At 51.5% G+C, this 23,797-nt stretch overlaps 11 protein-coding genes across 11 annotated transcripts; 6 read left to right on the top strand and 5 right to left on the bottom strand.

Annotated features, from left to right (window-relative positions):
* Nucleotides 1-287: 287 nt before the first annotated feature.
* On the top strand, nucleotides 288-3,883 carry Aspvir_001272 (uncharacterized protein; the record flags this gene model as incomplete). The annotated part of the gene is made up of 12 exons (XM_043266398.1): nucleotides 288-351; nucleotides 657-791; nucleotides 1,064-2,680; nucleotides 2,741-2,828; nucleotides 2,886-2,998; nucleotides 3,051-3,098; nucleotides 3,160-3,194; nucleotides 3,251-3,339; nucleotides 3,396-3,431; nucleotides 3,525-3,578; nucleotides 3,632-3,768; nucleotides 3,819-3,883. The coding sequence occupies 12 exons, from the start codon at nucleotides 288-290 to the stop codon at nucleotides 3,881-3,883; spliced, it is 2,481 nt and encodes an 826-aa protein (XP_043122333.1).
* Nucleotides 3,884-4,088: 205 nt separating this feature from the next.
* On the bottom strand, nucleotides 4,089-4,520 carry Aspvir_001271 (uncharacterized protein; the record flags this gene model as incomplete). Its single annotated transcript, XM_043266397.1, has 2 exons — nucleotides 4,089-4,362; nucleotides 4,435-4,520. The coding sequence occupies 2 exons, from the start codon at nucleotides 4,518-4,520 to the stop codon at nucleotides 4,089-4,091; spliced, it is 360 nt and encodes a 119-aa protein (XP_043122332.1).
* Nucleotides 4,521-6,625: 2,105 nt separating this feature from the next.
* Nucleotides 6,626-7,997, bottom strand: Aspvir_001270 (4-hydroxyphenylpyruvate dioxygenase family protein; the record flags this gene model as incomplete). Its single annotated transcript, XM_043266396.1, has 4 exons — nucleotides 6,626-6,760; nucleotides 6,817-7,174; nucleotides 7,229-7,288; nucleotides 7,339-7,997. 4 exons carry the CDS (start codon nucleotides 7,995-7,997, stop codon nucleotides 6,626-6,628), a joined length of 1,212 nt encoding a protein of 403 aa, XP_043122331.1.
* Nucleotides 7,998-8,577: 580 nt separating this feature from the next.
* On the top strand, nucleotides 8,578-9,348 carry hmgX (the record flags this gene model as incomplete). The annotated part of the gene is made up of 1 exon (XM_043266395.1): nucleotides 8,578-9,348. The coding sequence occupies one exon, from the start codon at nucleotides 8,578-8,580 to the stop codon at nucleotides 9,346-9,348; it is 771 nt and encodes a 256-aa protein (XP_043122330.1).
* Nucleotides 9,349-9,628: 280 nt separating this feature from the next.
* hmgA (putative homogentisate 1,2-dioxygenase (HmgA)) lies at nucleotides 9,629-11,146 on the bottom strand (the record flags this gene model as incomplete). Its single annotated transcript, XM_043266394.1, has 4 exons — nucleotides 9,629-9,749; nucleotides 9,804-10,454; nucleotides 10,517-11,026; nucleotides 11,079-11,146. The coding sequence occupies 4 exons, from the start codon at nucleotides 11,144-11,146 to the stop codon at nucleotides 9,629-9,631; spliced, it is 1,350 nt and encodes a 449-aa protein (XP_043122329.1).
* Nucleotides 11,147-11,642: 496 nt separating this feature from the next.
* Nucleotides 11,643-12,938, top strand: fahA (fumarylacetoacetate hydrolase FahA; the record flags this gene model as incomplete). The annotated part of the gene is made up of 1 exon (XM_043266393.1): nucleotides 11,643-12,938. The coding sequence occupies one exon, from the start codon at nucleotides 11,643-11,645 to the stop codon at nucleotides 12,936-12,938; it is 1,296 nt and encodes a 431-aa protein (XP_043122328.1).
* A 239-nt stretch (nucleotides 12,939-13,177) lies between these two features.
* Nucleotides 13,178-13,873, bottom strand: maiA (maleylacetoacetate isomerase MaiA; the record flags this gene model as incomplete). Its single annotated transcript, XM_043266392.1, has 1 exon — nucleotides 13,178-13,873. The coding sequence occupies one exon, from the start codon at nucleotides 13,871-13,873 to the stop codon at nucleotides 13,178-13,180; it is 696 nt and encodes a 231-aa protein (XP_043122327.1).
* A 1,169-nt stretch (nucleotides 13,874-15,042) lies between these two features.
* On the top strand, nucleotides 15,043-17,709 carry Aspvir_001265 (putative C6 transcription factor; the record flags this gene model as incomplete). Its single annotated transcript, XM_043266391.1, has 4 exons — nucleotides 15,043-15,262; nucleotides 15,348-15,900; nucleotides 15,960-16,876; nucleotides 16,952-17,709. The coding sequence occupies 4 exons, from the start codon at nucleotides 15,043-15,045 to the stop codon at nucleotides 17,707-17,709; spliced, it is 2,448 nt and encodes an 815-aa protein (XP_043122326.1).
* A 660-nt stretch (nucleotides 17,710-18,369) lies between these two features.
* On the top strand, nucleotides 18,370-19,061 carry Aspvir_001264 (protein transporter TIM17; the record flags this gene model as incomplete). The annotated part of the gene is made up of 4 exons (XM_043266390.1): nucleotides 18,370-18,438; nucleotides 18,512-18,710; nucleotides 18,797-18,951; nucleotides 19,020-19,061. The coding sequence occupies 4 exons, from the start codon at nucleotides 18,370-18,372 to the stop codon at nucleotides 19,059-19,061; spliced, it is 465 nt and encodes a 154-aa protein (XP_043122325.1).
* A 699-nt stretch (nucleotides 19,062-19,760) lies between these two features.
* On the top strand, nucleotides 19,761-21,140 carry Aspvir_001263 (isoaspartyl peptidase/L-asparaginase; the record flags this gene model as incomplete). Its single annotated transcript, XM_043266389.1, has 1 exon — nucleotides 19,761-21,140. The coding sequence occupies one exon, from the start codon at nucleotides 19,761-19,763 to the stop codon at nucleotides 21,138-21,140; it is 1,380 nt and encodes a 459-aa protein (XP_043122324.1).
* A 110-nt stretch (nucleotides 21,141-21,250) lies between these two features.
* On the bottom strand, nucleotides 21,251-22,994 carry Aspvir_001262 (cytochrome P450; the record flags this gene model as incomplete). Its single annotated transcript, XM_043266388.1, has 3 exons — nucleotides 21,251-22,357; nucleotides 22,466-22,741; nucleotides 22,794-22,994. The coding sequence occupies 3 exons, from the start codon at nucleotides 22,992-22,994 to the stop codon at nucleotides 21,251-21,253; spliced, it is 1,584 nt and encodes a 527-aa protein (XP_043122323.1).
* Nucleotides 22,995-23,797: the final 803 nt, after the last annotated feature.

Here is a 23,797-nt window from a genome sequence, read left to right as displayed (position 1 = left end):
TTGGCAGGTTGATCACAATTCACAGGACTTCGCCCCTCTCCTAAGAGCCCTAACATTGACTGACTGACAAGTCATCATAGCCCTTTGCGCAAAGGTATCGTATTATGTATATCGCTTGCCGCGTGATCTGTTGAACTTGTTGCTGCACCATCATTTCTATTAGCTAGGAATGGCTGTCTAGACACCTTTTCAGATAGTAGAAATGATAGGCCCCCAACATGTTCAACAAGGTCTCACTCGTTCTGATTGAAGACTGCCTCGCCCTGTACTGACACCAGATCAATAGGATGGACTCCACCAGCGGGCTTGGAGCGCCTGATGGCTTGAGCAGGCATGGGTCCTCTACCAATGGTAAGGCTCTTTATTTTCATAGCCCCTACAGATACAGTAGGGCTGCACCTCGGACTTCAAGACTGTCTCCTATCATGGAATCAATGGTCCCGCAGAAGGATTTGCTTTTACTTTCTATGCAAGCTCAGCAGGCCTAGGTCTCTGTCGATGTACAAATGTTCCACATCCGTTCTCACGCAGATCCTGACTGTGTATTTTCTTTAAATCAGTACGCGCTGAAGGCGCTGCTTGGCCCCCTTATCGGACCTTGCGGCCCGCAACCTTTTTGATCACGCGCTGACCATGATACTCTTATTTTGACATAGGTCAACCATCAGCCACTGGCGCTGAGCTGGCGACCACTCAGCCTCAAGATTCTACAGTGTCCACCCTGCCAGATGCTACCAATCGGTCAATCCCAAAGCAGAGGGCTAAATGCCGCTTCTTCACTTCCCAAAAGGGTAAGTCGTTGTAACTGTCACATTTCTATGCTTATGCCTGCTGCCTTCGTTTGCCTGTGACTATTCGCTATCTTCGAGCCTGGTTGTTTTCCTCCTGGGAGCTGTACTTGGAGCTATTGGCCCGTGTACTAGCTGTTCGGGGAACAGTTGCTTGTGGGATCGAAGAACAGATACGTCGAGGTTTCCGTAATGTACTGTCTCCAGAGAAGACTTTCTCAGCTGACCTCGCCTTCATTGCCGTTCATTTACCTTCTGTACTAACTTGCATCAAGGATGTCGCGCCGGCGATGCTTGTCCGTATATCCACGATTTGGCTAATTCTAAACGGAAGAGTTCACAGCCTGGGGCGCAAGTGCAGCCCGGCTCAGCCAATGAGGTCGAAGATTCCCAAAATTCTTTACAAGGTGTAGCTACCGATGTTAGAAGTCTTTCCATCAATGACTCAAAGGAAGTCAAGGCTGTTCCTCAGGCAGGAGCCAAGTCAAGCTTCCAGGCCGGCCAAAGGCCAATTTCTAAGGCCGAAAGCTCGAGCCCAAGGGAATTTCAGATCAACCAGCTGAGACGAAGGTTTCATCCAAAGGAAACCACGGACGGCTCAGGAACATCCTTAACGATTGGAATGGCTCCTTCTGACCCCGATTTCCCATTTGAATTGGACAAGCTGCAATGCATTCTGCATGTGCCGCTGTCGTATCCCGGACAAGGAAGACCTACCTTAAAAGTAATTAATCTGGACATGGAAAGATCTTTCCAAGCCAATGTGGAGAGAGGATTTGATGATATTGTCGACAGTACATTGAGGACCGGTGGCCGAGGAACTCTGTTGAGTTGGATGAACAGCCTCGACCGGCATCTGGAGCGCTTGCTTACAACCACTGAAAGAGGGCCCACCCTCAAGTTCGTTCCTAATGTTGGCAGCAGGGAAGTACAGGAGCGTCGAGCGCCAGAGCAGGTACGAGTATCGCACACTGATACGCCTGTAACAGAACGAAAACCAGTACCAAAGCCAACGCCATCAGTCATGAATGTGTCCAGGGTCTACACCGCAGAGGAAAAAGCCCAGGCGGAACGAAGAAGGGCAGTCGAGACAAAACAAATCGAAGCTCGGCTCGGTAGATTGCCCCTATTTCGGAAGTCTCGAGATGAATTGTCGTTCGTTATTCCTGTGCAACCCTCCAAAGTGGAACGCCTGCCTGTTTCACTTCGAGCAATCAAGACAGTGAAGTTGCTGGTGCCTCGTCTATACCCCCTCGAGCCCAGTTCAATTGAGCTTCAGGGTGTAAGATCTCCCGAAGCCCAGTCTGTAGAGGCTGGTTTCTCGCAGTGGGTGAAGGCAAACGCTCAGCTTAACCTGATGTCCCAAATCAACTACTTGACAAGCAATATGCACACTCTTGCGACGACCGTCTTAGAATCAGCATCGGAACCGAAGCAAGAACCGACCACGAGCTCTGTGGATCTGCCAGAGGAATCTGCAGCGTCTGGCTCAAGTAATCCGATGTTTGAGGTGGAGGACAAACCCCATATTCGTGTCATTCCACGTCCTCCAGAATGGAGTGCAGGAGATAGTGATGAGGGCAGTGAGATCTCAGAATTCTCGACATCAGAAGACAGCTTCACAGATGAGCATGAGGACGACGAGGACGGCGGCGCTCCTGTTCCTGACATGCCCGCACCGACGGCTGAATGTGGTGTGGCCCTTTCCTTCCCCTACCTGGAGCTGTATGGGATTGAGCTCCTGGAGCTTGTAGGTCTCTACATCACAGTCAAGTGCGATCGTTGCAAAGAGCACTTGGACGTGAGAAATATACCGCAGGTCAAGGATAAAAGTGATGTATTGGCTCCGAAAGTCGAGACATGCAAGAAGTGTACCAACACAATGAGCCTTGGTAATGATATCCCATTTCAAAGCTTGAGAAAAGGTCCATACTAACCTGCGCTCTTGCCAGGCTTTCGAAGACAACTGATGCATGCGCACTCCACCCGCGCGGGATATTTGGATTTGGACGGCTGTACCGTTGTCGACCTTCTTCCCAGGTAAGAGCCACTTAAGTGTCTGCGAACTCCGATCGAACGCCTCTAACATCCTTGCAGTAGCTTTATCCCGACCTGCGCAGAATGCTCGACCACATTTCCCGGCCCTGGCGTCGTTGCAGTTCGCGGCGAGAGTGCAACGGCTTCCTGCCGTCAGTGCCATCGCAAAATGGGTAAGCACAGAGATTGTGAAATCCTGAGTGCCGACTAACCATTGGACATCAGTCTTCAAAATCCCCGAGGTCAAGTTCTTGATCGTAGGATCTGCTGCATGTGAGTTGTGACAAAGTAATTCTCCTCCGCAAACATGCGTTGACAACTTAACTTGCTCAAGTCTCCTCTCGTGATCGTGTTCCACAGCGGAAGAAGGTATGTGCAATACATCTGTTCCCGGAATCACAGAGTCTTACTTGGAAAATCTTTAGCCAAAAGAGACCCTTGGTATAGTCGCTGGTCAGGAGCTACCTCGTCGAGGCCGATGTATGCACTACGGTAAAAGCTATCGGTGGTTCAGGTATTACCGTCCCTTGCAAGTTTTGACCGTCTCTCATTCGCTTACTCTTTCAACAGGTTCAGCTGTTGCGCAAAGGTTTTCCCATGTGACAAGTATGTCAGCCTTTCCCAGAATAGCTGCTCGAGTCTGCCACAGCCATTAGTTGCAACTTTTCCTTCATGGTGATACTCAACTAACGGATATAGGTGCCATGACGCAGCTACGGATCATCCGAACGAACATGCAAACCGCATGATCTGGTAAGTACATGCCCCACGGCCTTCGGAGCCCAGCGCCTTCTCACAGCTCCTAGTGGTTTCTGTTCAAGAGAACAAGTCTATCGACCCGAGAACTGCGGTATATGCCGTGCAGTCCTCGTTGGAAAGGCAGGAAGCGGTTTCTGGGAAGGAGGAAAGGGTACAAGGAACAAGGTTCTGATGAGCCGGAAAGGTACGCTCCCTATTCATTTGATGGTTTCTTTCTACGCTGACAAGCTTCAGATCCGCGAAAGTATAAACGCCTGGGAGCGACAAAACCTGGTGCTTCGAGCGCCTCGAAGAAATGATGGTTTTGGCAGTCGAATGCATCGTCTTCCTGCGCTTTGGAAAGCATTCTGGGGGTCATGCATTCTATTCAAGCATATAGACTCGCATCAACATGTTATGTAGCATCTCGCCGGGATGACTTTTGGGCCAGTGTAATAGAGTCCAATGGCTAACCGGGGGCTGACCTCCTGAGCCAGGTAAAAGGCGAGAAAACAAGACTGTGATTCAACCGCTATCTCCTGATACATGGGAACACGAAAGGCCTGTAATCGCACTCTCCCTCCCAACCGGCCTAAGTGCCCTCTGAAAATTCAACCCACGAAAGAACGCGCCGAACAGCGAAGTAACCGAGGCAGCAGGGGAGTCAATGACCTGCACCGCCGGACCGGCAGAGGCCTCAAAGGCGAGATTCACGCTTGCAACCGCAACAAGCAGTTCCTCAAGTCGGGGGAGTGGGCCGGATGGCAGCGCGGACCTGGCGCTCCTCAGGCGCAGGCACCTGCATAAGCTGTCAGCGAATCCGCAAAAGAAGAACTCAATTCAAGCGAACGATGGACATAATCCGACGTACCTTTTTGCAAGCTCGCTTTCCCTTGGCGCATGAGACGCAGGCCAGCTGCCGCCACAGTTGGCCTGTGAGTCGTAGTCCCAGCTCATTCCATGCCGTCCCTTGATGCTCCGGCCAAAAGGGAGTCTATCAATATGTTGTCATTGGACCATCTGCTTTGTTGATGCTGTGAAACTAAGGCCTCAATAGCACCCTCAAAGTAAAAGATGCTCCGATAAATTGACGTCAAAGTGTTGAGACTCCAGGGTGAGTTACCCGGATCGGTCTTTCCAAGAGTCTGCGAGCGTTGCCTTGGCTGTACCCGATGTTAGCATGTGTTTGTGTTTGTGTTATTGTCAATCTTTGCGATACATACTCAAGTTTAACTCGTCGAAGAGGACGTATCCTCCCTGGAGCCCTTTCTCGTTTCCGGGACGCGAAACTCTTTACGTTCAGCTAGCAGGTCTAGGCTCATCGGACCTGGTGGTCCGGCCTCCTTGGTTGATGAGCTATGGGTGATGCGAGTAAGTGAAAATCGGTCGAATTGTACCAGATGCGATATCGAGGTATCCGGCAGCACATGTCATGGCATCCTTTTGTGGACGAGCAATTAGTGGCGTCCGTTCTCGACAAAGAAGCCCTGGAGCCCCCATCTCATTCCCGGTAGTGAAACGGTCCCTCTGATCCTTTCCCTCTCGGTACCAAAACCATCGCGCAGCGGGAAGTAGTGGGTGAGGATATTCAACCACAAGTGATCGATCCGTTCCTGATAAGGATCATTAGCAGAGTTTATCTCAGAATTAACGCATGTTCAAGTCGGAAGGAAGTTTGCGGCCGGGCCTAATTCGAACGCAAGCCAGGTATCCTCAGTGACATCTGAATGAGAATAATCCCTAGTGGCTGGGACTGTCGTCTCACAGATTAGGACACCAGAACATCCGAATTTTCGAAGTGCACACGGTGCATTTCCAAAGGTAGGGAGAGCAGGGTTCAGGGCCCAGGTCGCGCAAACTCCTGATCCCGTTGAGCAGAGAGCACACCTGGGCCCGATATCTCGAGCGAAGTCCGTCAGAGGACAACCCGATTATTGTAGACGGACATGCTGGGGTTTTGAGTGTGATTTTGCCCTTGCCCTCAGCTCTGTCGCGATGATCCGGGAAATCTTGGTGCCACGACACAAATATGTCTGTCCCGCGAGATCATGAGATGGCTGGAAGTTCAAGTCACGGTTAGAGAGTGCTGACTGAAAATGGTTCACTGAATGGCACCGACCGGTTGTTGAAGTTTGGGAGAATAGCTGCTCCTCTGGTATCCAAGCAACCATCTCGGATGCCATGCGACCTAGTGGCAACTGCTGCCTGGATCACTTTGATCTTCCTGCTGTTGAAGAACAGTCCATGCATCTGTGGTGCTGTTCGCTGATGCAGCCACCAAATGCTGTGTATGTATATAAGCCATTACTTTCAGGCCATAACGCCGCTTCGCGAGCGTAGATAAGTGCGACAAAATAAGAGAAAGCACTGACGAAGTGATTGCCTTGTACTAGATGCGACTTGATTGTGCATAACCAGTTCTGACACCCGGAAGGTCAGCGAAGCTCTCATCAGAAACCATGTTCGTTCGAATGTGAATAGAAGCCACAGTGACAGCGGTGGTCGTCCATGTATCGCGCACGGTGTATTTGCAGATACTGCGCTTATGTACTGACATAGTCGGAAGTATGGTCGTTGTAGTTGCCTCAGGCTCTGTATCCCTAACAATAGTGTCAGGAACGTCGGTAAGTGCATAGTGAGAACCCCAGAGGATAGAGCGGATGCATACAAGGGTTGACCAAGTCATCTTCAATTCAACAGAAGATAGGTGAGGACAGCATTATTTCTGTCATGCTGTCCTTTGTCTACCTGATGGTAGGACCGGTCAAGAACAGATTCGTGGGAGGAAAGCTCCAGGTCTTATAGGTTGAAAGGAATATAGTAGCAGTGAATGATTTTGGGCCTCTCAGTCTGGCTGTGAATGATTCCTTGAACATATCTGACGGTGAAGAGTCTACAAACGACAGCGGTAAAGGACTGCATGGATCATTGAATTTTCGTCCAACACTGAAAGAACTAAAGCCAGTTTCATTTTATCAACAAACGCTACGTACAATGCAATGCTACATGCCTGGTATCCAACAGAAATCAAAGATACGAATGAACGGAAAACATCAAAAGTCCTATACAAGGTTGCCGCGGAGGGCCTGTTCCCGTTCAATGGCCTCAAAGAGCGATTTGAAGTTACCGGCGCCAAAGCCGGAGAAGTTGTGTCTCTGGATGATTTCAATGAAGACGGTGGGACGGTCCATCAAGTGCTGTTCTCTATTAGCGTGACTGACTACGGCTGCCTGCTCAACGGGAAGTGACATACCTTGGTAAACAGCTGCAGCAGATATCCGCCCTCATCAAAGTCAATGAGGATGTCCAGGCTGCGAATTGTCTCAAAGTCCTCATGGAGAGTCAGGCCAGCTTTCTTCAGCCGCACCTTTATGTCTTCGTAGTATGTGTCTGGAACCTTGATGAATTCAACGCCGCGAGCCTTGAGGTTGGTAATGTCTCGGATGATGTCGTCTGTGAGAAGAGCAATGTGTTGGACGCCTGCGCCGTTGTAGAAGTCGACATATTCTTCGATCTGGGACTGCTTCTTGCCCTTGGCGGGTTCGTTGATGGGCATCTTCACCGCCTCGTTCGGCGAAGCCATCACAATACTCTTGAGAGCGGAGTATTCCCTGCATGTCGCGTCAGTCTTCTGCTGTAATTCCCAGTGGACGAATGATGCTCACGTGCAGATTTGCTTGTCGTCAACGGACCAGAAACGATGGAAACCGAGAACCTTCTCGTAGCTGGTAACAGTCAGTATCAGGACTACTGGTGGCTAAAGCGGGCCACTTACTATTCGCAAACTTTGTCCATTTCATCCCAATCCTGGTTTCCAACACAGTGGTCAATCCGGTTCAAGTGAACACCAGGCAGCAGCTGAGAGATCGGGTCCTCTGCCCCGGTTTCCACGCGATATCCTGGCAGGAATGTACCGTGGTACGAGCCCCTCTCCAGCAAGGTGTGTGTGGTCTCGCCATAAGTCTGGATAGTCGCCACTCGCACCTGGCCGTCGGCATCCTCAAGGGTCCGAGGGCGAGAAATAACCTTGGCACCGTTGTGCGTCGCAGCATAAAACACGGAATCCACCGAGTCGACCTCAAAAGCAACGTCCTTGACCCCGTCACCGTGCTTCTCGAGATGATCATGGATCTCCTTGAGCAGTTCCTGCTCTTCAGGTGGGAAGCGGTCGATTTGATCCAGAGACCGGAGTGGCGAAGTAAGGATGAATGTGATGTCGCCGTTGCGAATGACGTGGGAGCAGACGCTGCGGCATCCTGTCTCGAGACCGCGGTAGGCAACGCGCTTGAAGCCCATGCGGGTAATGTAGTACGAGGCAGCTTGCTTTGCGTTGCCTACGTACCAGTGGACATGGTCATACCCTCTGTAGCTGGCAAGGCTTGAGGAAAGCCGGTCGGTTGGTGGAGGGCTCGTAGAGATAGCCGTGGGAGCCATGTTGAAGTCAAGTGGGAAGAGATGATAAGCTGCTCTTGTCAAGTAAGAGACAAGCCTGCGATATAAAAGCTATTAGAGAGGCTGTTGGATCTCGATTTAGTCTGTTGAGCTTGAACCATCCTCATGACCGGACGAGCCATATCTCTTATAAGGTGAACCAAACATCCGGGCACGGATAAAAGCCACCTCTCCCAGTGTGCAACCTCTTTGAAGCTTCCGTTATTAATCATGATGGCATCGATAGGCACGGGATCCATTCACGATGTTCCCTCAACCAAACGGACGAACCTGTAGTCGGCTGCGGGCGGGTATTTAGATGAGATACCCGGGAGGACGCGGGTATTTGAACAAATATCCGGCCACGATGGCGATCAGATGGACAGCGTTCAAAGAGCCGAGAGTATCCTAATCACATTGATGAATAATTATATTTTTGGTTTGATGAGCTCATATTCAAGACTGAAGCTTGACTCCAGATCAATGCTCGACCTCTTGAATAATTGTTTTGTTCATCGAACAGCGGTCTGTGACACTACCGCATCATCCATCTCTCAACTGCGATATCAAAACACCAAACAAGATGGCCACAGGCACTACAATCCAAGCCAGTCGGCCTTCCCTCACATCCAACGACTCTGCAGTCCTACAAGCTCTCTTTGACGCCGAATCATCCCCTTCCTCGGCCGTCACAATCGACCCATCGCTCCCCCCATTCCCAGAATACCTCCACATCTCAGCGAGCGACCACGAGTCTCTCAAAGCCCACGAGCTGAGCATCATCCGCAGCCTCCAATCCGACAACATCTCAATGGACACCATCACCTCCGCCATCAGTGACCTCGACGCCCTAATCACCGAGCACCCGACTTACCCATCCGCCTACGTGAACAGAGCTCAGGCCCTCCGCCTACGCATCGAGAAGACGACAGAGACATCAGCAGACCCAGACGAAGCTATCTTCGCCCCGGGTAATATTGAACCGGCCTCGCGCCTCTTCTCCGATCTAGGGAAGGCGATCTCGCTCTGCACGCCAAGGTCACCTGCTGATCCGGTGTCGACGGTTCAGGCGCGCATCCTGGCGGACTCGCATACGCATCGCGGGTATCTGTTGCTCAAGGCTGCGAAGTTGAAGAAGAATGCGAACGGTAATGAGATGGTAGGTGGGCCGGATAAGTTGCGGGATCTGGGGCCTGATCAACTGGAGGAGATGGCGAGTAGGGATTTCTTCTTTGGAGGGAGGTATGGGAACAAGGTTGCCCAGCAGTTGGCTGTGCAGACGAATCCGTACGCAAAGATGTGTGGGGCGATTGTCAAGGAGGCATTGAGGAAGGAGGTTGAGGGCTCTATTTGATGACTTGAATTCTCTAATGCATTTGTAAATATACCATGATCTGTATTCTGGTGCCGCAATTCATGATTCCGATTCACGCACTGTACATTGATAGAGTTGTTTGGTGATTCGTAGCAGCACCTTCGATCCAGTAGAGTTTAAGGATTACCCATAAGTGCTTTAAAAGAGCATTTCATTAGATCTAGCTGAAGTTGCGCTGCTAATCATTGAAAGACAGATGGTATATAGTCGATTTCACAAGAAACACAATAGCGGCAGCACATAAGTTTTTATCTTCCTATTAGGCCTTGTTAGGGTTCTTGAAATGCCTCTTCAGAGGACGCCAGCTGTGCTCATTGTATTGTTCCTGCACTTTCTGGCAGGTTTTGAGACCCCATTCGGACACACCAACCATGAGACAGCTAAACAGATGGTCAGCATTTGAGCCTGTCAATGTCGCTTATATAAATACATACCTCTCGAACATGAATGCCATGCTTCCATCGCCAACCTTCTGAGGTTTCAGCTCAGCATTGCTGGCACCTTCGAAAGCGTCCGCGTCGGGACCATGAGCACTCATGACGTTGTGTAAGCTGGCGCCTGCAGGCTGAAAACCGCCGCCCGTCTTCGCATCGTAGTTGCCACAGATCAGCCCCATGAATTCGGACATGGTGTTCCGGTGATACCACGGAGGACGGAAGGTGTTCTCTGCCACCAGCCAGCGAGGCGGGAATATCACGAAATCAGCAATAGCCGTACCCGCATGGTCTGACGGTCCGGTAAGGACGGTGAAGATTGAGGGGTCGGGGTGATCAAAGGAAATGGAGCCGATGGTGTTGAAACGACCAAGGTCGTACTTGTAAGGGTAATAGTTGCCGTGCCAGGCGACGACATCAAAGGGAGTGTGCTCCTGGCGTGCGGAAAAGAGGGTGTTGTTGAACTTGCTGTAAAGCCGCCAATCGGTCGGTTCTTCCTCATCCTCAAATGAAGCGACAGGGGCTTGGAAGTCGCGTGCATTCGCAAGACAGTTAGAGCCGATGGGGCCCAGCTCCGGTAGCTGGTAGTGGCCTTGGTAAAGTTCGCAAATGTATCCTCTCACGGGACCCGCTGGAAGGGTGACACGGTATCTAGTTCATCGTCAGTCCTCCTTGTGATTGATGTTAGTGTGGTGGGACAAGAAATGACATACCTAACACCGCGAGGAATCACGCAAATCTCGTTAGGGCGAACCATGAGTCTTCCCAGCTCCGTCTGGATGTCCAACACACCATGCTGAGGGACAATCAAAAAGTCCCCATCCGCCGAGTAAAAGGCCTCCTTTCCCATATCCTTCCCAGCAGCATACAGAATAATACCCAGACCGTGCTTTAACGTGGGGTCTCCGGCGCCAGCAACAAGGTGCAGACCGTGGACCCAGTCCACCGTCTCATCCAAGTCAAATGGATCCCACCTTAGCTGGTTGGGGATATGATGTAGCTTGTGCGTCTCTGTGGTCATGCTGGTGTGATAGGAGTCGGCATCTTCGGCCTTGAAGTTCTCATGCGCAGCTGCAGGGAGGATTCTGTAGACCCAGGTTTGCTTGTTCTCATGCCTCGGAGCAGTAAAAGCGGTCCCAGACAGCTTCTCAGCGTAAAGTCCGTAGGGTGCCTTCTGAGGGGAGTTCTGCCCTACCGGCAGAGCGCCTTCGACGGCTTTCGTCCTAGAGACTCAGTCAGCTCCGAGAATTCGACGCAAATGATTTTCGCCCATACTCATGATAGGAGTCGAAGCCAGTTTGGTATGAGTAAGGATCGGGATGTGAGAACTGTGTGACAGGCATGATGTCGGATGCCTCCAAATTTACGGACACGTGAGCTCAGTAGCAGGAAGTATACTACGATCAAGTCCAGCTGAGAGGGACTAGCGGGCCTTCTTAAGAACCGAGTACTTCGTGAGTACGATAATGCAAGAAGCCGTCAAGACCAGCCGCGGTCATCATCGCGGGCATTCTCGTCCGCAAAGCTGATGAGGGGATGGGACCATCTGGACTGCGGGGGTGGGTAGAACTGCGGAATTGGCGACGGAGGGGAAGACGTCAACAACAGCCGGCAATAAGCGGGCGACGCGGGTGGTTTCCGCAGTGTCTCTCCGTCTCCACGGAAGCGTCTATGGAGGGGATCAATAGGAGACCCAGATGTGAGGGGCAGACAGGAGTTGAGAATAATTTGGTTTTAATATCGTTGTCTCGCTCTGGATAATCTTGAGCAAGGTATTTGACTTTGATCTCCTTGTTCTCCCTGTTGTTGATACCCATTTTCCCCGCTCTATTCATCATAATGGCTTCGTGGCTTTCGATTCCCAAGAACTCGCCCTTTTCTCTGGCGAATATTCCATTCGGTATCATCTCCTCTGCAAAAGTCACATCTCCTGTGGCTGCAGTTGCGATCGGTGACTATGCGCTGAACCTGAGCACCTTCGCCTCGTCAGGCGGTTTCTCGCAGCTCCCCGTCATCCAGCCCCATCTCAGCGTATTCAGCCAGCCCACTCTGAACGCGTTTGCAGCGCTCGGCCGCCCCGTGCACCGTCAAGTGCGTGAATATATTCAGAGCATCTTCCGTGCCGATACGCCGTTCCCCCAGATTCTCAAGGACAATTCCACCCTGCAGCAGGATGCGCTTTTGCCCTTGTCAGAGGTGACCAACCATCTCCCCATGCACATTGGCGACTACACCGACTTCTACGCGGGGCTCAATCATGCTTACAACATCGGTGTCCTGTTTCGCGGTCCTGAGAACGCTCTGCAGCCCAATTACAAGCATCTCCCTGTTGGATATCACGGGCGTGCCTCCTCAGTCGTGACTTCGGGCACTCCCATCCGCCGTCCCAATGGCCAGATCCTGGCTAACCCCACCGCTAACCCGAAAGTGCCGACCTTTTCCCCATGTAAGAGATTAGATATCGAGTTGGAACTTGCCGCTTTTGTCAGCAAAAGCAATGAGCTGGGCCAGCCCGTTTCCATTGATGAAGCCGAGGACCATATTTTCGGTGTCGTGTTGATGAACGACTGGTCGGCCCGTGATATTCAGGCTTGGGAGTATGTTCCTCTGGGGCCTTTCAACGCGAAGAACTTTGCCACCACCATCACACCCTGGGTGGTCTTACTCGATGCTTTGGAGCCCTTCCGCACGGCCGGTCTGGAGCCCGGCAACCGGGAATCGCTGCTGCCCTACCTGCGCGAGAAGCGCGAACGTAATGCCTACGACATCCCTCTTGAGGTTGAAATTACCAACGCTGGTGGAAAGCCTACTTTGATCTCTCGCACCAACGCCAACAACCTGTTGTACTCGTTCCCTCAGATGCTGGCGCACCACACCATCACAGGTTGCAACATGAACACTGGCGATCTGCTTGGCAGTGGTACCATTTCCGGCAAGGAGAATCAGACTCAGGGCAGTCTTCTCGAGCAGACCAACGGCAAGAACCCTCTGAAGCTGGCTGATGGCACGGAGCGATTGTTCTTGGAGGATGGAGACACTGTCGTTCTGCGCGGAATGGCGGGCACGGAAGGAAACTACGTGGGGTTTGGCGACTGTGTTGGCACAATTCTTCCGGCCCTCAAGTTGGAGTTCTAAACTGTTCATGGCCATGTAGTCTTTTCATTTTATCTTACCCCAAAAGGATGCTTCCTATGAGCTAGCTATGAGTATGAAATTGAGATAGACCATCAATACGAGTTTTTCGCTCATGTTGAGACCCAGAGACCATTACAAGTTCACAACTACATCGAGTAGTCTAATGCGCTGAAGAGTCGATATTCATGTCCAAACGTGCACACACCGAAGCTTTGTACATCTCAAACAACCCTATTGCCTCACGACGAACTTACTTGAAACTCCTCCGGCGTATCAGGCTGCGTCCTCCAATGCGCCCTCTTCACCGCATCTTCCTCCTCCAGCCGCTGTGCAACCCGATAGATCGTAGGAAACTCCTCCACCTTCACCCCGGCCCTCTCAGCGCCCCACACCGCAGGAAGCAGACACACATCCGCCATGGTAATGCTATCTCCCACGCTGAAAAGCCCCGCACTCTTAGCCGCGATGGCCTCGTACGCGCGGAACCCGTCCTCGATCAGATCCTTCGACCACGCGGCCCGGTCCACGCCGAAGGGGGCCACCCGTTTCAGAATCCGGAGGTTGGTGACGGGCTGGACGTCGCAGGACATGATGTGCGCGAGGGTGCGGACGACTGCGCGAGCCTCGGGGTTGGAAGCTGGTGGGAGGAGGGCGTGGGATGAGGCTGGGCTGATTTCTTCGAGGTACTCGAGCGCTGCGAGTGATTGTGTGATGGTCACCGGGTCTTTGGAGGGGTGTTCCACGATCAGGGTGGGGACTGTGCCGGAGGGATTGAGCGCGATGTTTTCTGGGGAGGATTGCTCGCCTTTGAGCAGGTTGACGGCTATTGGAGTGTAAGGGATAGATTTCAGGTTGAGGGCGATGCGGAGTCTGGCTGAGCAGGAGGACCGGAAATAGGTGTATAGGGTGATTTTGGAAGGGGTTGAGTCTGCCATGGTGACTGTGGGATGCAGAAGACGATGTTACTTTGGACTATGAGAGGAGTAGTACTTGGCGGGTCAAGGCAATGAGCTTTACATGTATGTTTCCTGATCGTTTACATGCGGAGGTGCGCAGGATAAAGAACACAATTCTATGCATATGCAGTATTTAAGACCCGGGTACTTTGTATTATCGTACATGGTAGGTATGACATAGTGCAAAGTGAAATCTATCCCTCTTGGGGTCCTCTGACTAGATGAACACGGTTTATTGCTTCCAATAATGGCCTTGGTGTTGCATAGTATAGGGTCCAAGCGGAATACTTCCGCTGCTACAAACATCCGAAACTGGCGCTCAAATTTCCGCGCATTTCCGAGGTTATTGGACATATGACCTTAGCTTCTATCTGGAGCGAGACAGTAACGTAGATCCATTGGAGCTGCTGAGCTATTGAGAGAGGGAACTACGGCAAGCTATTGGTACAAAATCGAAAGAGACGTCTTTTGGTTTCTGAGTATGTATACCGCTGCTAATTCCGCCAAGTAGAATTACATTTCCATACCATTTGGTATCCCTCCTATATGATGATTCGATGACTTGATATCCCTACTAAGCATCAAATCACCGTATAGTAGGGATATCGAATCACTATATCGAATCGTCATATAGTAGGAATATCGAATCGCCATATCAAATTGCCGTATAGTATGGATATCGGATCACCATATAGTAGGAATATCGAATCGCCATATCAAATCGCCATATAGTAGGGAACTAGGGATTGATTGAATCGTCATATAGTAGGCATATTGAACCACCATATCAAATCACCAGAATATTCGTAAAAATAAGCCTGAGGCGCCTCACGTCACTTGAGTGCTTCAATTTCGCTCCAGAAACAATAATCTCATCCTAGAAATAGCATCGTCTTTGATGGTTGTTTGTTGAAGATGACCGGATGTTTCGTTGCTCCGCGGCGGAAACTGTCGGCTATTTCGAAATTCCCGCTTTCTGTCCTTTTTTGCATCTTGATGCAATGTCCCATTTTCAGCTTGCCCAATCCGAAGGCCCAGTTTTCAAAGCTCCCTACCGCGCGTTTCTAGGAGCATTGTCTACCGCATTACAGATTGACTTAATTACCATGATGTGATTGGTCACACTAATAAGCAGGTACTACCTAGTCATGGAGATCCGGAGGCCTTCCCGACACGGAAACCATCCCGACCGAACTTATCAACGGACCTACAAGGCCTGTATATCCTGCCGGCAACGGAAGGCTAAGTGCGATCTGGGAACGGGCCCGGATGGACTTCCTCTTGGTCCTCCTTGTGCGAAATGTCGCAGGGAACAGAAGCCGTGTGTGTTCGACGAGAAGAGGGCCTGGGAGCGGGTGAAGAAGCGAGGTCAGTAGTGGGCCAGGTTCAACACGCAGCTTACGTTTCTATGAGCTGTCTTTCAGACTCAGTCAGACTCACAGCTAAGATACAGGGCGATCAGAAGATGAAACGGCATCTCCTTCAAGGACACAGCTCAGGTTGACCAGCGTTGCCCCACACAACATAGTTGCTACAGGCGAAGCGACCGTGCCAGCGCCTGTTCAGGGCCCTAGTCCTGTCAGCCATGGCGCCAGTCGTGCAGATGGGGCAGACAGCTCACACCAGTCATACGATGATGATGCCCGATCAAGCAGGACTCAATCTACATCGAATCTGGCCAACTCGATGATGCGCACGGTCGTTTCCAGTGGAAATGATGCTCTCAACATTCTTTTTGAGGCCGCCAATGCACAAAGTCAGGAAGACAGTGTGATAGAATCGGAATCTTTGCCTGAAAATGAGCAGCCCCGAGCAGATCATCCTGTCACTTGTGAAGGTTCCTCGAAGCAAATAGAACTCACGGTTCCCCCAGAAGTCTTGAAAAGAGCCATGCGTCCGGTCGAGCTCTCACATGTATCGAAGGATATTCTGGGTGTTTGGGAGGCGTGTCGATTCGTCAGGATGGGCTGGTTCACAGCTAGAGAAGCTGTGACGTTTATTGATCTGTTCGTAACCCTTATACAAGCTCAATGCTAGACTACTGCTGACGACAGAATGGTCATAGCTTTTTCAAAAACATGTCTGTACTATCTCCAGTATTGACAGACTTCTATGCCGATCATAAGAACCATCGTTGGTTGATCGCACAGGACCCTGTTCTCTGCTGTACAATCCTGATGATATCGTCCCGATACCATGTACTACCTGGTGCTGGCGGCCAGTCGCGGAATTTCTTTATTCATCACAGACTCTGGCAACACTGCCAGCAGCTGGTGACGAGACTCATCTTTGGGCAAGAGCTTTCTTCGCAGCCGAAGATTCGGAACATAGGCACAATAGAAGCGCTCCTGCTCATGTCAGACTGGCATCCACGCTCACTCCACTTTCCTCCAGAAAGTGATGGATGGGATTTCGATCTGGTTACCATAGATCTGGAGACCACAGAATGCAGAGATGAAGGCACCACCTTGTCAGCAAAGCGATGGGCAAAAGACATGAGTGAGCCTGCTAAACGATCTGACCAGATGTCATGGATGCTTCTCGGCTCCGCATTATCTCTCGCGCATGAGTTGGGCATCTACGACACCGGAGATAAAGCACGCGATGCTTTTGTCGCCTACGAACGGTTCATGACAAAGGATCAGATGCGCCTGCGACGGCAGCGGGCGCAACGGTTGTTGTACGTATATATCAATCAGTTGGCGTGGCGGATAGGATGCGTATCGCTCATGCCCCAAGGTTTGAGCCATTCCATCCTCAATCGACAGACATCTAGAGAATTAAGCCAATATGGGGAAGAATGGCTCACATTCATGGACTCATGGATGGACCTGACGAAACTCGCCAAATCTGTCACAGACATGTTCTTTCCTTCTGTTGCTTTCGCACGACAGCAGCTTCAGAGTGGACGATATATTGACCTCCTGGACCATTTTCGTCCACTACTTGACAAGTGGAAGGAGCGATATCTGCAGCCGCAATGTAAGTTATCATACATCCATTTTTGAGGTTTGTCTTTTTGGTTTCGTGAAGAAATACAACTGACTTCAGCTGAAGTGCATGACAAACCCTTCTATGACGATATCTTCATCGAATACCACTTTGTCCGCGTCTATACACACTCTGTTGGAATGCAGGCTGTAGTTGAACGTGCGATCGCAGATGGAAACGCAGATGAGGAAGAAGTTCGTCCCATGAACATCGACCCCATTGACTACGAATACATCCAAGAAGTCATAGATGGATGCTGCCAGATACTGGAAAAGGTCACACAGCTTGCTGACATCGGGGCACTACGGTTCTCACCAGTTCGGATATTCGTCAGGATCACAAGCGCATCCATATTCCTGATGAAAGCACTCAGCTTGGGAACGCGTCAAGCAAAGCTCCGCGAGTCGCTGAATGTCCTAGAAAGAACAATACAAGCGTTGAGGTCAAATGCCTTGGACGACATCCACCTAAGCACACGCTACGCTACTTTGCTGGAGACCCATGTGTCGCGCTTGCGACGAAATTTAGTCGCCTCATCTAAGAGTCTCAAAAGACGGCGTGGGTCAACGACACGGCACTCAATGGCGCCTCCATCATACGCAAGTGCCACAAGTGACGAGAATGCCCCACCGATAATGAATGCTCCAGTTCCCCAGAATATGTCAGATATGGGGTTCACGCCGTCACTGAATGACATCGCTGCTAATGACTGGCTGTCTCTTCCATTTGACCCATCCATGGCGCCATTCAGTATTAGCAGCGGGGGGCAATTCCCAGCGTATGAAGGCGGCGCCTTGAATTTCATATGGAATCTACCTTCGTAGGCCTTCTTATTGCTGACATTTTGTATATATATTCTCTTTTTGATCTTATACCCCAATTGCTGCTAGATAAATTTCTACGAGGATTCGGATAATCGGGATGCTAAATAAAGGTTTTTCGAGCTTATCTTGGCTGTATGAAAATTCTTCTCTGCTAGCGCACCCCTGTCATCATTTGCCGCAGATGTGAAAACCTTGACGCAAAAGGCGCGTAGAAAATAAGACGGAGTGGCAAAGCCAGTTAGCTTTTTCCCTTTTGCAGCAGTCGGGCTGCCCCGGGTTATCTGCACGTGATCTTCCTACCAGTCCGAAAGTCACGTTTTCCTGGCGAAAAAAAGCCAAAAGAACCTGTTGCGCTCCGCAAAGCTTCTCCATTGTCCACTTTTCGTCCCCAGCCATATAAGCAGCTCTTCAACTGCTGTTGACACTACTTTGAAGCAATATCTAACCGTTTTATATTGCCGTCGACCTACACAAATTATCAATCGTCTTCACCACGACACCCTCGGAACAGTCGACGGCGGCTTTTGACGGAGTGACGCTTCACCGGACCATCGAGGTTACTCAGTCAAAGTAATCTATTGAGTCGTCTGGCTACTTGATACATTCGATTATTAGCCTTTTCCTTATAGGCTCTTCTATTTCCTTGCTTCCTGTTTCACAATGGATCACTCGAGAGATCCCTGTCCCTGGGTCGCCCTGAGCGATTTCGGTGGTGCTTTCTGCATGGGTGTACGTCCACACTGCTACTAACTCAAGTACTCCACCGCGAAGACATGAAAACTAATTCGATTTTTTGACTTAGGCTATCGGTGGTGCGGTTTGGCACGGTGTGAAGGGTTTCAGAAACAGCCCCTACGGCGAGAGACGGATAGGTGCTATCACAGCCATTAAGGCTCGAGCGCCTGTCCTCGGTGGTAACTTTGGTGTCTGGGGTGGTCTGTTCTCGACGTTCGATTGCGCAATTAAGGGTATCCGGAAGAAGGAGGATCCTTACAATGCTAGTACGTTGACTTCCTCATTCTACATCTCAAACTGTGGCGATCCGGCACACTTGGGTGACATATTCTAACCGTCTTCTTCTCTGCAGTTATTGCTGGTTTCTTCACTGGTGGTGCCCTGGCTGTTCGTGGTGGTGTCAAGGCCGCCAGGAACTCTGCCATCATGTGCGGTGTTTTCCTGGCCGTCATTGAGGGTGTTGGTATTGGGTTCCAGAGAATGATGGCGGACAACACAAAACTAGAGGTATGGAGTCTTGCATTTGCCGCTTTTTACTTTGTTTATGACTCTGGCTGACATCGATGGTTTAATAGCTCCCTCCGCCTCCTCCGTCTTCCGAAAAGGCCATCGCTTAAATCACCTAATGTTCTACCGTCGCAGCTACAGTTCTTCCTCCGCTGTCAGCCGAATTCCCATCTATGTCCTATATTATTACGTATCTCTCTTCTCAGGTGTTGGGTCTGGTCATTTCATCTTCAACGAGGCATGGCATAGAGGTTTTTTGCTTTCGTATTGTGCTTCTAGTCCAACTTTTTTGACTGTCTCTGAGCACTGGATTTGCCGGCGATGATGGGTTGTACACTTTTGCAATCCTTGCGTTTCTATTGCTTAGCTCGGAGGCGAAAAGAAGAGCTCTCTACACAGGTCCCTGGGATTTGTTGGGCACATCCACTTCTTGTACATTAACATGCAGATAAACAGGTCTAATCTGACTTCTCAGCACACATTCATTGTCCTATCTTAACTTTTTCAGCTGCGTGGCCAGAAAGCACCAGGTTTCGAGATGGCGGAGACAAACTTACTTTTGCAGAGGGGTAAGGCCTACGGTTTTCGGCCGCCGATCAGCTCCTGACACAACGGCCCGTCATCATCATATCGATTGCAGGTTTTCTCGATCGAAGAATCTATCTGGTTGGTGAAGATTTTCATTTGTCTGATTGGCTATTTTAGCATCTTTTTGCATTGTGGGGTTTACTGCCTGGAAGCTAGTTTCGTCATATGCAGCCAGCTTCAATCAACCGCTCTGTGAGCCCCGACCAGCGAAACAAGCGACCATGCCCGACTCCATTCCAGCGACCTTCAAGCCTACCCTCATCCTGCACGGCGGCGCAGGCAATATCCATCGCTCGACGCTCCCTCCCGACCTCTACGCCCGATACCATGCTTCGCTCCTCTCCTACCTCCGCTCAACGAAAGAGCTCCTGAACAGCGGCGCCAGCGCCCTAGACGCAGCCGTCCACGCCGTCTCACTGCTAGAAGACGACGAGCTCTTCAACTGCGGGCGCGGCAGCGTGTTCACCTCGGCAGGGACAATCGAAATGGAAGCCTCCGTGATGGTCACAACCGTCAACAATTCCCCCAATGACGAGACACCCGGCTCCATCAAACGAGGTGCAGGCGTGATGGGGCTAAGAAACGTCCGGCACCCGATCCAGCTCGCGAAGGAGTGTCTCCTCCGCACAGGCTACGACGCCAACGGCGACCCGACCGGCGACGGGGGGAACATGCATTCGCAGCTCATGGCGCCGTATGTGGAGGAGCTTGCTCGGGCATGGGGGCTGGAGTTCAAGCCGGACGGGTGGTTCTGGACCAAGAGGCGGTGGGAGGAACATCGGCGCGGGCTGAAGGGCGAGAAGGAGCCCATTTCCATGAGCCAGGGGACGGTCGGGTGCGTGTGTCTCGACCGGTGGGGGAATCTGGCTGTTGCGACGAGTACGGGCGGGCTGACGAATAAGCTTCCTGGGCGGATTGGGGATACGCCGACGCTCGGGGCGGGGTTTTGGGCTGAGGCGTGGGAGGAGGTGTTGCGCGCGGCCGGGGGTATGGTATACCGGTCCTCGATGTCGAACCCGCGCGATGCGGATACGGATGCTTCTTCTGGAGCTTCAGCCATTAGGCGGATGGTAGCCGATTGTATCCCGCCGGCTGTGAACAGGTTGCTGTGGCCGGATACGCGTTTACCCAGTCTGGAGCGCAGCTCCGAGAAGCAGGCACTCCTCGAGCGGGAATCTACGCCGCGGCGTGTCAGACGACGAGCCGTTGCGCTCTCAGGGACCGGAAACGGGGACTCCTTCCTCCGCGTGGCGGCGGCTCGCACCGCCTGTGCTATGCTTCGATACTCCCAGTCATCGGTTCCCCGTACTCTCGCGGAAGCTGTCACTGCTGTTACCGGCCCGGATGGAGAACTTCAGCGTTCCGCGGGCCGGAGATGGGGCAAGACTGGGGAAGGCGAGGGGGGTATCATTGGGATCGAGGCCGAGACGGTGTTGGATGCTACTGTCACGGGGTTGCACGGGGAGCAGAAGAAGGGGCTAAGTCGGGGCAAGGTGGTGTTTGATTTCAATTGCGGAGGGATGTGGCGAGCGTGGGTGGAGGAAGATGCTACTGGGAAGGACGTTGAGAGGGTAATGGTTTTCAGGGAGGAATACCAGTAGCTGGTCGATTATAGCACAAGCCATCCTAGACTTATCTGGCTGAAAGTACCGGCAGCTGCAACCTGGTGCAAGCCGCGAGATAAATGCAAGACTATGAACCTATGCGATCCTTACCACCCGTCTAACGGGGTAAATCTAGCCAGCACGCCATCCTTTGGAGCGACCGTGGCCGACAGTCTCACTTCAAGCTTCGCATCTCGGTCCTTCAGTTCCATCTGAAACCGTCCCACTGTGGCAGCAACAAGACAGGCCAGCTCAGCCTTTGCAAATCCCTGTCCGATACAACTCCGCGGGCCATGCAAGAAAGTCAAAAACGAGTAATTACTACTGGCGCCGCCGGTATTCGCTCGCCCGGGACCCAACCACCGCTCAACATTAAACTGGTCCGCGTCAGGACCCCACAATTCCTTGCTGTGGTTGATGACTTCCGGAGACACGAGTATCCTCGTGCCCTTGGGAATAGGGTATCCGAGGAGCGTGGTGTCTTTGGCGGCATCGCGAACTGTGCCCGGGACAGAAGGGTGGAAGCGGAAGACCTCGTTGCAGAAGGCGTTGAGGTAAGGGAGAGAGTCGAGAGTGGCTGCGGATAAGGGTTCGGGGTGCTGGGAGACGGGGGGAAGGTGAGCGCGGATTTCCTCGCGGAGGCGCGTCTGCACGTCCGGGTGCTTGCACAGAGCGTAGACTGACCACTGGAGGGCTGTGGAGGTGGTTTCGTGGCCGGCGGCGAGGAAGGTCATCATTTGATCTACGAGTTCCTCTTCGGTGAAGGCGCCGCTTTCCAGGGCCACGGAGACAATGTCGGTTCCGGTTTCGGCGGATGCTTGGTTCTTCATCTTTGCTTCCTTTTTGCGGATCATTTGGCGGGCCACGTCGCGGATGTAGAGGGAGCTTTCGCCAATCTCGCGGTTTCGCCTCAGTGGAAGGCTTTGCAAGACTCCAAGGCCTGCGACTAGGACACCGATGACGAAGATGATACGCATTGCGAGCGACGGCTCTTCGAGGAGCCGCCGGTAGTGCTTGGTGAGTTCGTTGTTAGAATCGTGCAGAGAACCAAAGTCATGGTCCATTCCTGCGACGCCGATGATGTCTAGAGTTGCTCTGCTGGCCCATTCGCTCACGCGAACAATATTGTCTTTGGCGTCTGCTCGGCTATGGAGGTCTTTTTCGATCAGCTTGACCATCTCAATGCTCTTGGACCAGAAAGTCGGGTAGAGGTCCTTTATGTGGCGGTATGAGAAAGCCGGCATAAGATTCTTTCGTTGCTTCTGTATGATGCAGCTCCATGAGTCTGGGATTCACTTCAGAGCAGCAAAGAGAACGCTCACCTTATGCTCGTCTCCCTCGACGAGAAGTACACCATGCTTTCCTGTAACGCGTGCAAGGCTTTGCCTAACCATCTGAGGCTTGGGAAACTCGTATACCTTCGTGACGAGAAGCTCACTAAGGGCTTTAGGGTTCGTCAGCAATACACGCTCGAGGTTGCCCACGATATAGTAACGAATTAATCCGTCGTTGGGCACTTTGTGAGCCCATTCTATCATCTCTTCGAAAGGCGATTCGATGAGATACGAGCTCGTATTCCCAGTGAGCCATGACCAGGCCTGTTGTCATAGGTTTAGAACCTGTTCAGTCCGCACAATAAAAGAATCTTACCGGAGGAGTGGGAATGTGCTTTATAGGGGTGAAAAATCTAGGGTACAGGCCGAGGGCATAGACGATCCTGAACGAAGTAACGGCCACAGACAGCACAACGAATGTCGCCATTGAGGAGTTCAAAATCGTATATTGAGGTCTCATGTAGACGGAGGCTGCAATGGCAAGGTAAACCGCCGCCCATGGAATCTTGAACGCCATCTTGAATAGGCGATGGAGAGACCTTATGGCAACCTGGCTGAGGGAGTGAACTCAATTGCTCACAATGAAGAGATGCCGAACTGGGCTCTTTTGTGAGTATCGAATATCGAGTAGGAGTATACTGTTGCCTGATTCGGTCAAGGATGAATTCAGGGTGTCTTAAGAGGTCTCTAGCGGCCTGCCATGAAAAGCTCGCCCAGACAGCTTGTGTTCTTGCGTTGGAGACACCAAAATTTCAGCTAGAGGTCGACAGAGGCTCTTGCTGATACTTGGTCGCTATTCACAAGACTGCGAATGAGTAGCTGAAGCTTCAGAAGATGAGAAACGGCAATTGTTGATGGTGGGCCCGATAAACTGCATTTCATCCCTGACTTTTAGACACAGACATCGGGCAGCCTATTGACTTGAGCTTGAGTCTGATTCTTTTGCGATGTTGTAGTGACGGAGTGGTGAGCGTAGTAGCAGGAGACAGTCGGATGAATCGATCTACCTGACTTGACCATCGTCATCGTGGTGGGCCAACCTGGCTTCTTAATGGACACTGAATGCGACTAATGGCAATGACTGTCATCGTTTTAGGCAGCATTTCAATTGGAGTAGGCTTATTTCCTAGATCACCTCGCTTGCGAGCTTGACCCTTGGCAATCTAGATAGTCATATTGTCATTGCGCCCTGATGCTTGAGTTATGAAGAAGCATAAAACCAGCCGGATTCATTCGATGTCGATACAGGCACGTGATTCTATCTCTCAAAAAGTCCAAGTCCATCAACATTACCATCCATTTTCTTGAAAACGGAAGAGA

The sequence above is a fragment of the Aspergillus viridinutans genome (assembly GCF_018404265.1).
Source record: "Aspergillus viridinutans IFM 47045 DNA, scaffold_1, whole genome shotgun sequence".
In the NCBI taxonomy this organism is placed as follows: domain Eukaryota; kingdom Fungi; phylum Ascomycota; class Eurotiomycetes; order Eurotiales; family Aspergillaceae; genus Aspergillus; species Aspergillus viridinutans.
The sequence above is the reverse complement of the archived record's forward strand: the minus strand, read 5'-3'. Positions and strand labels throughout refer to the sequence as shown.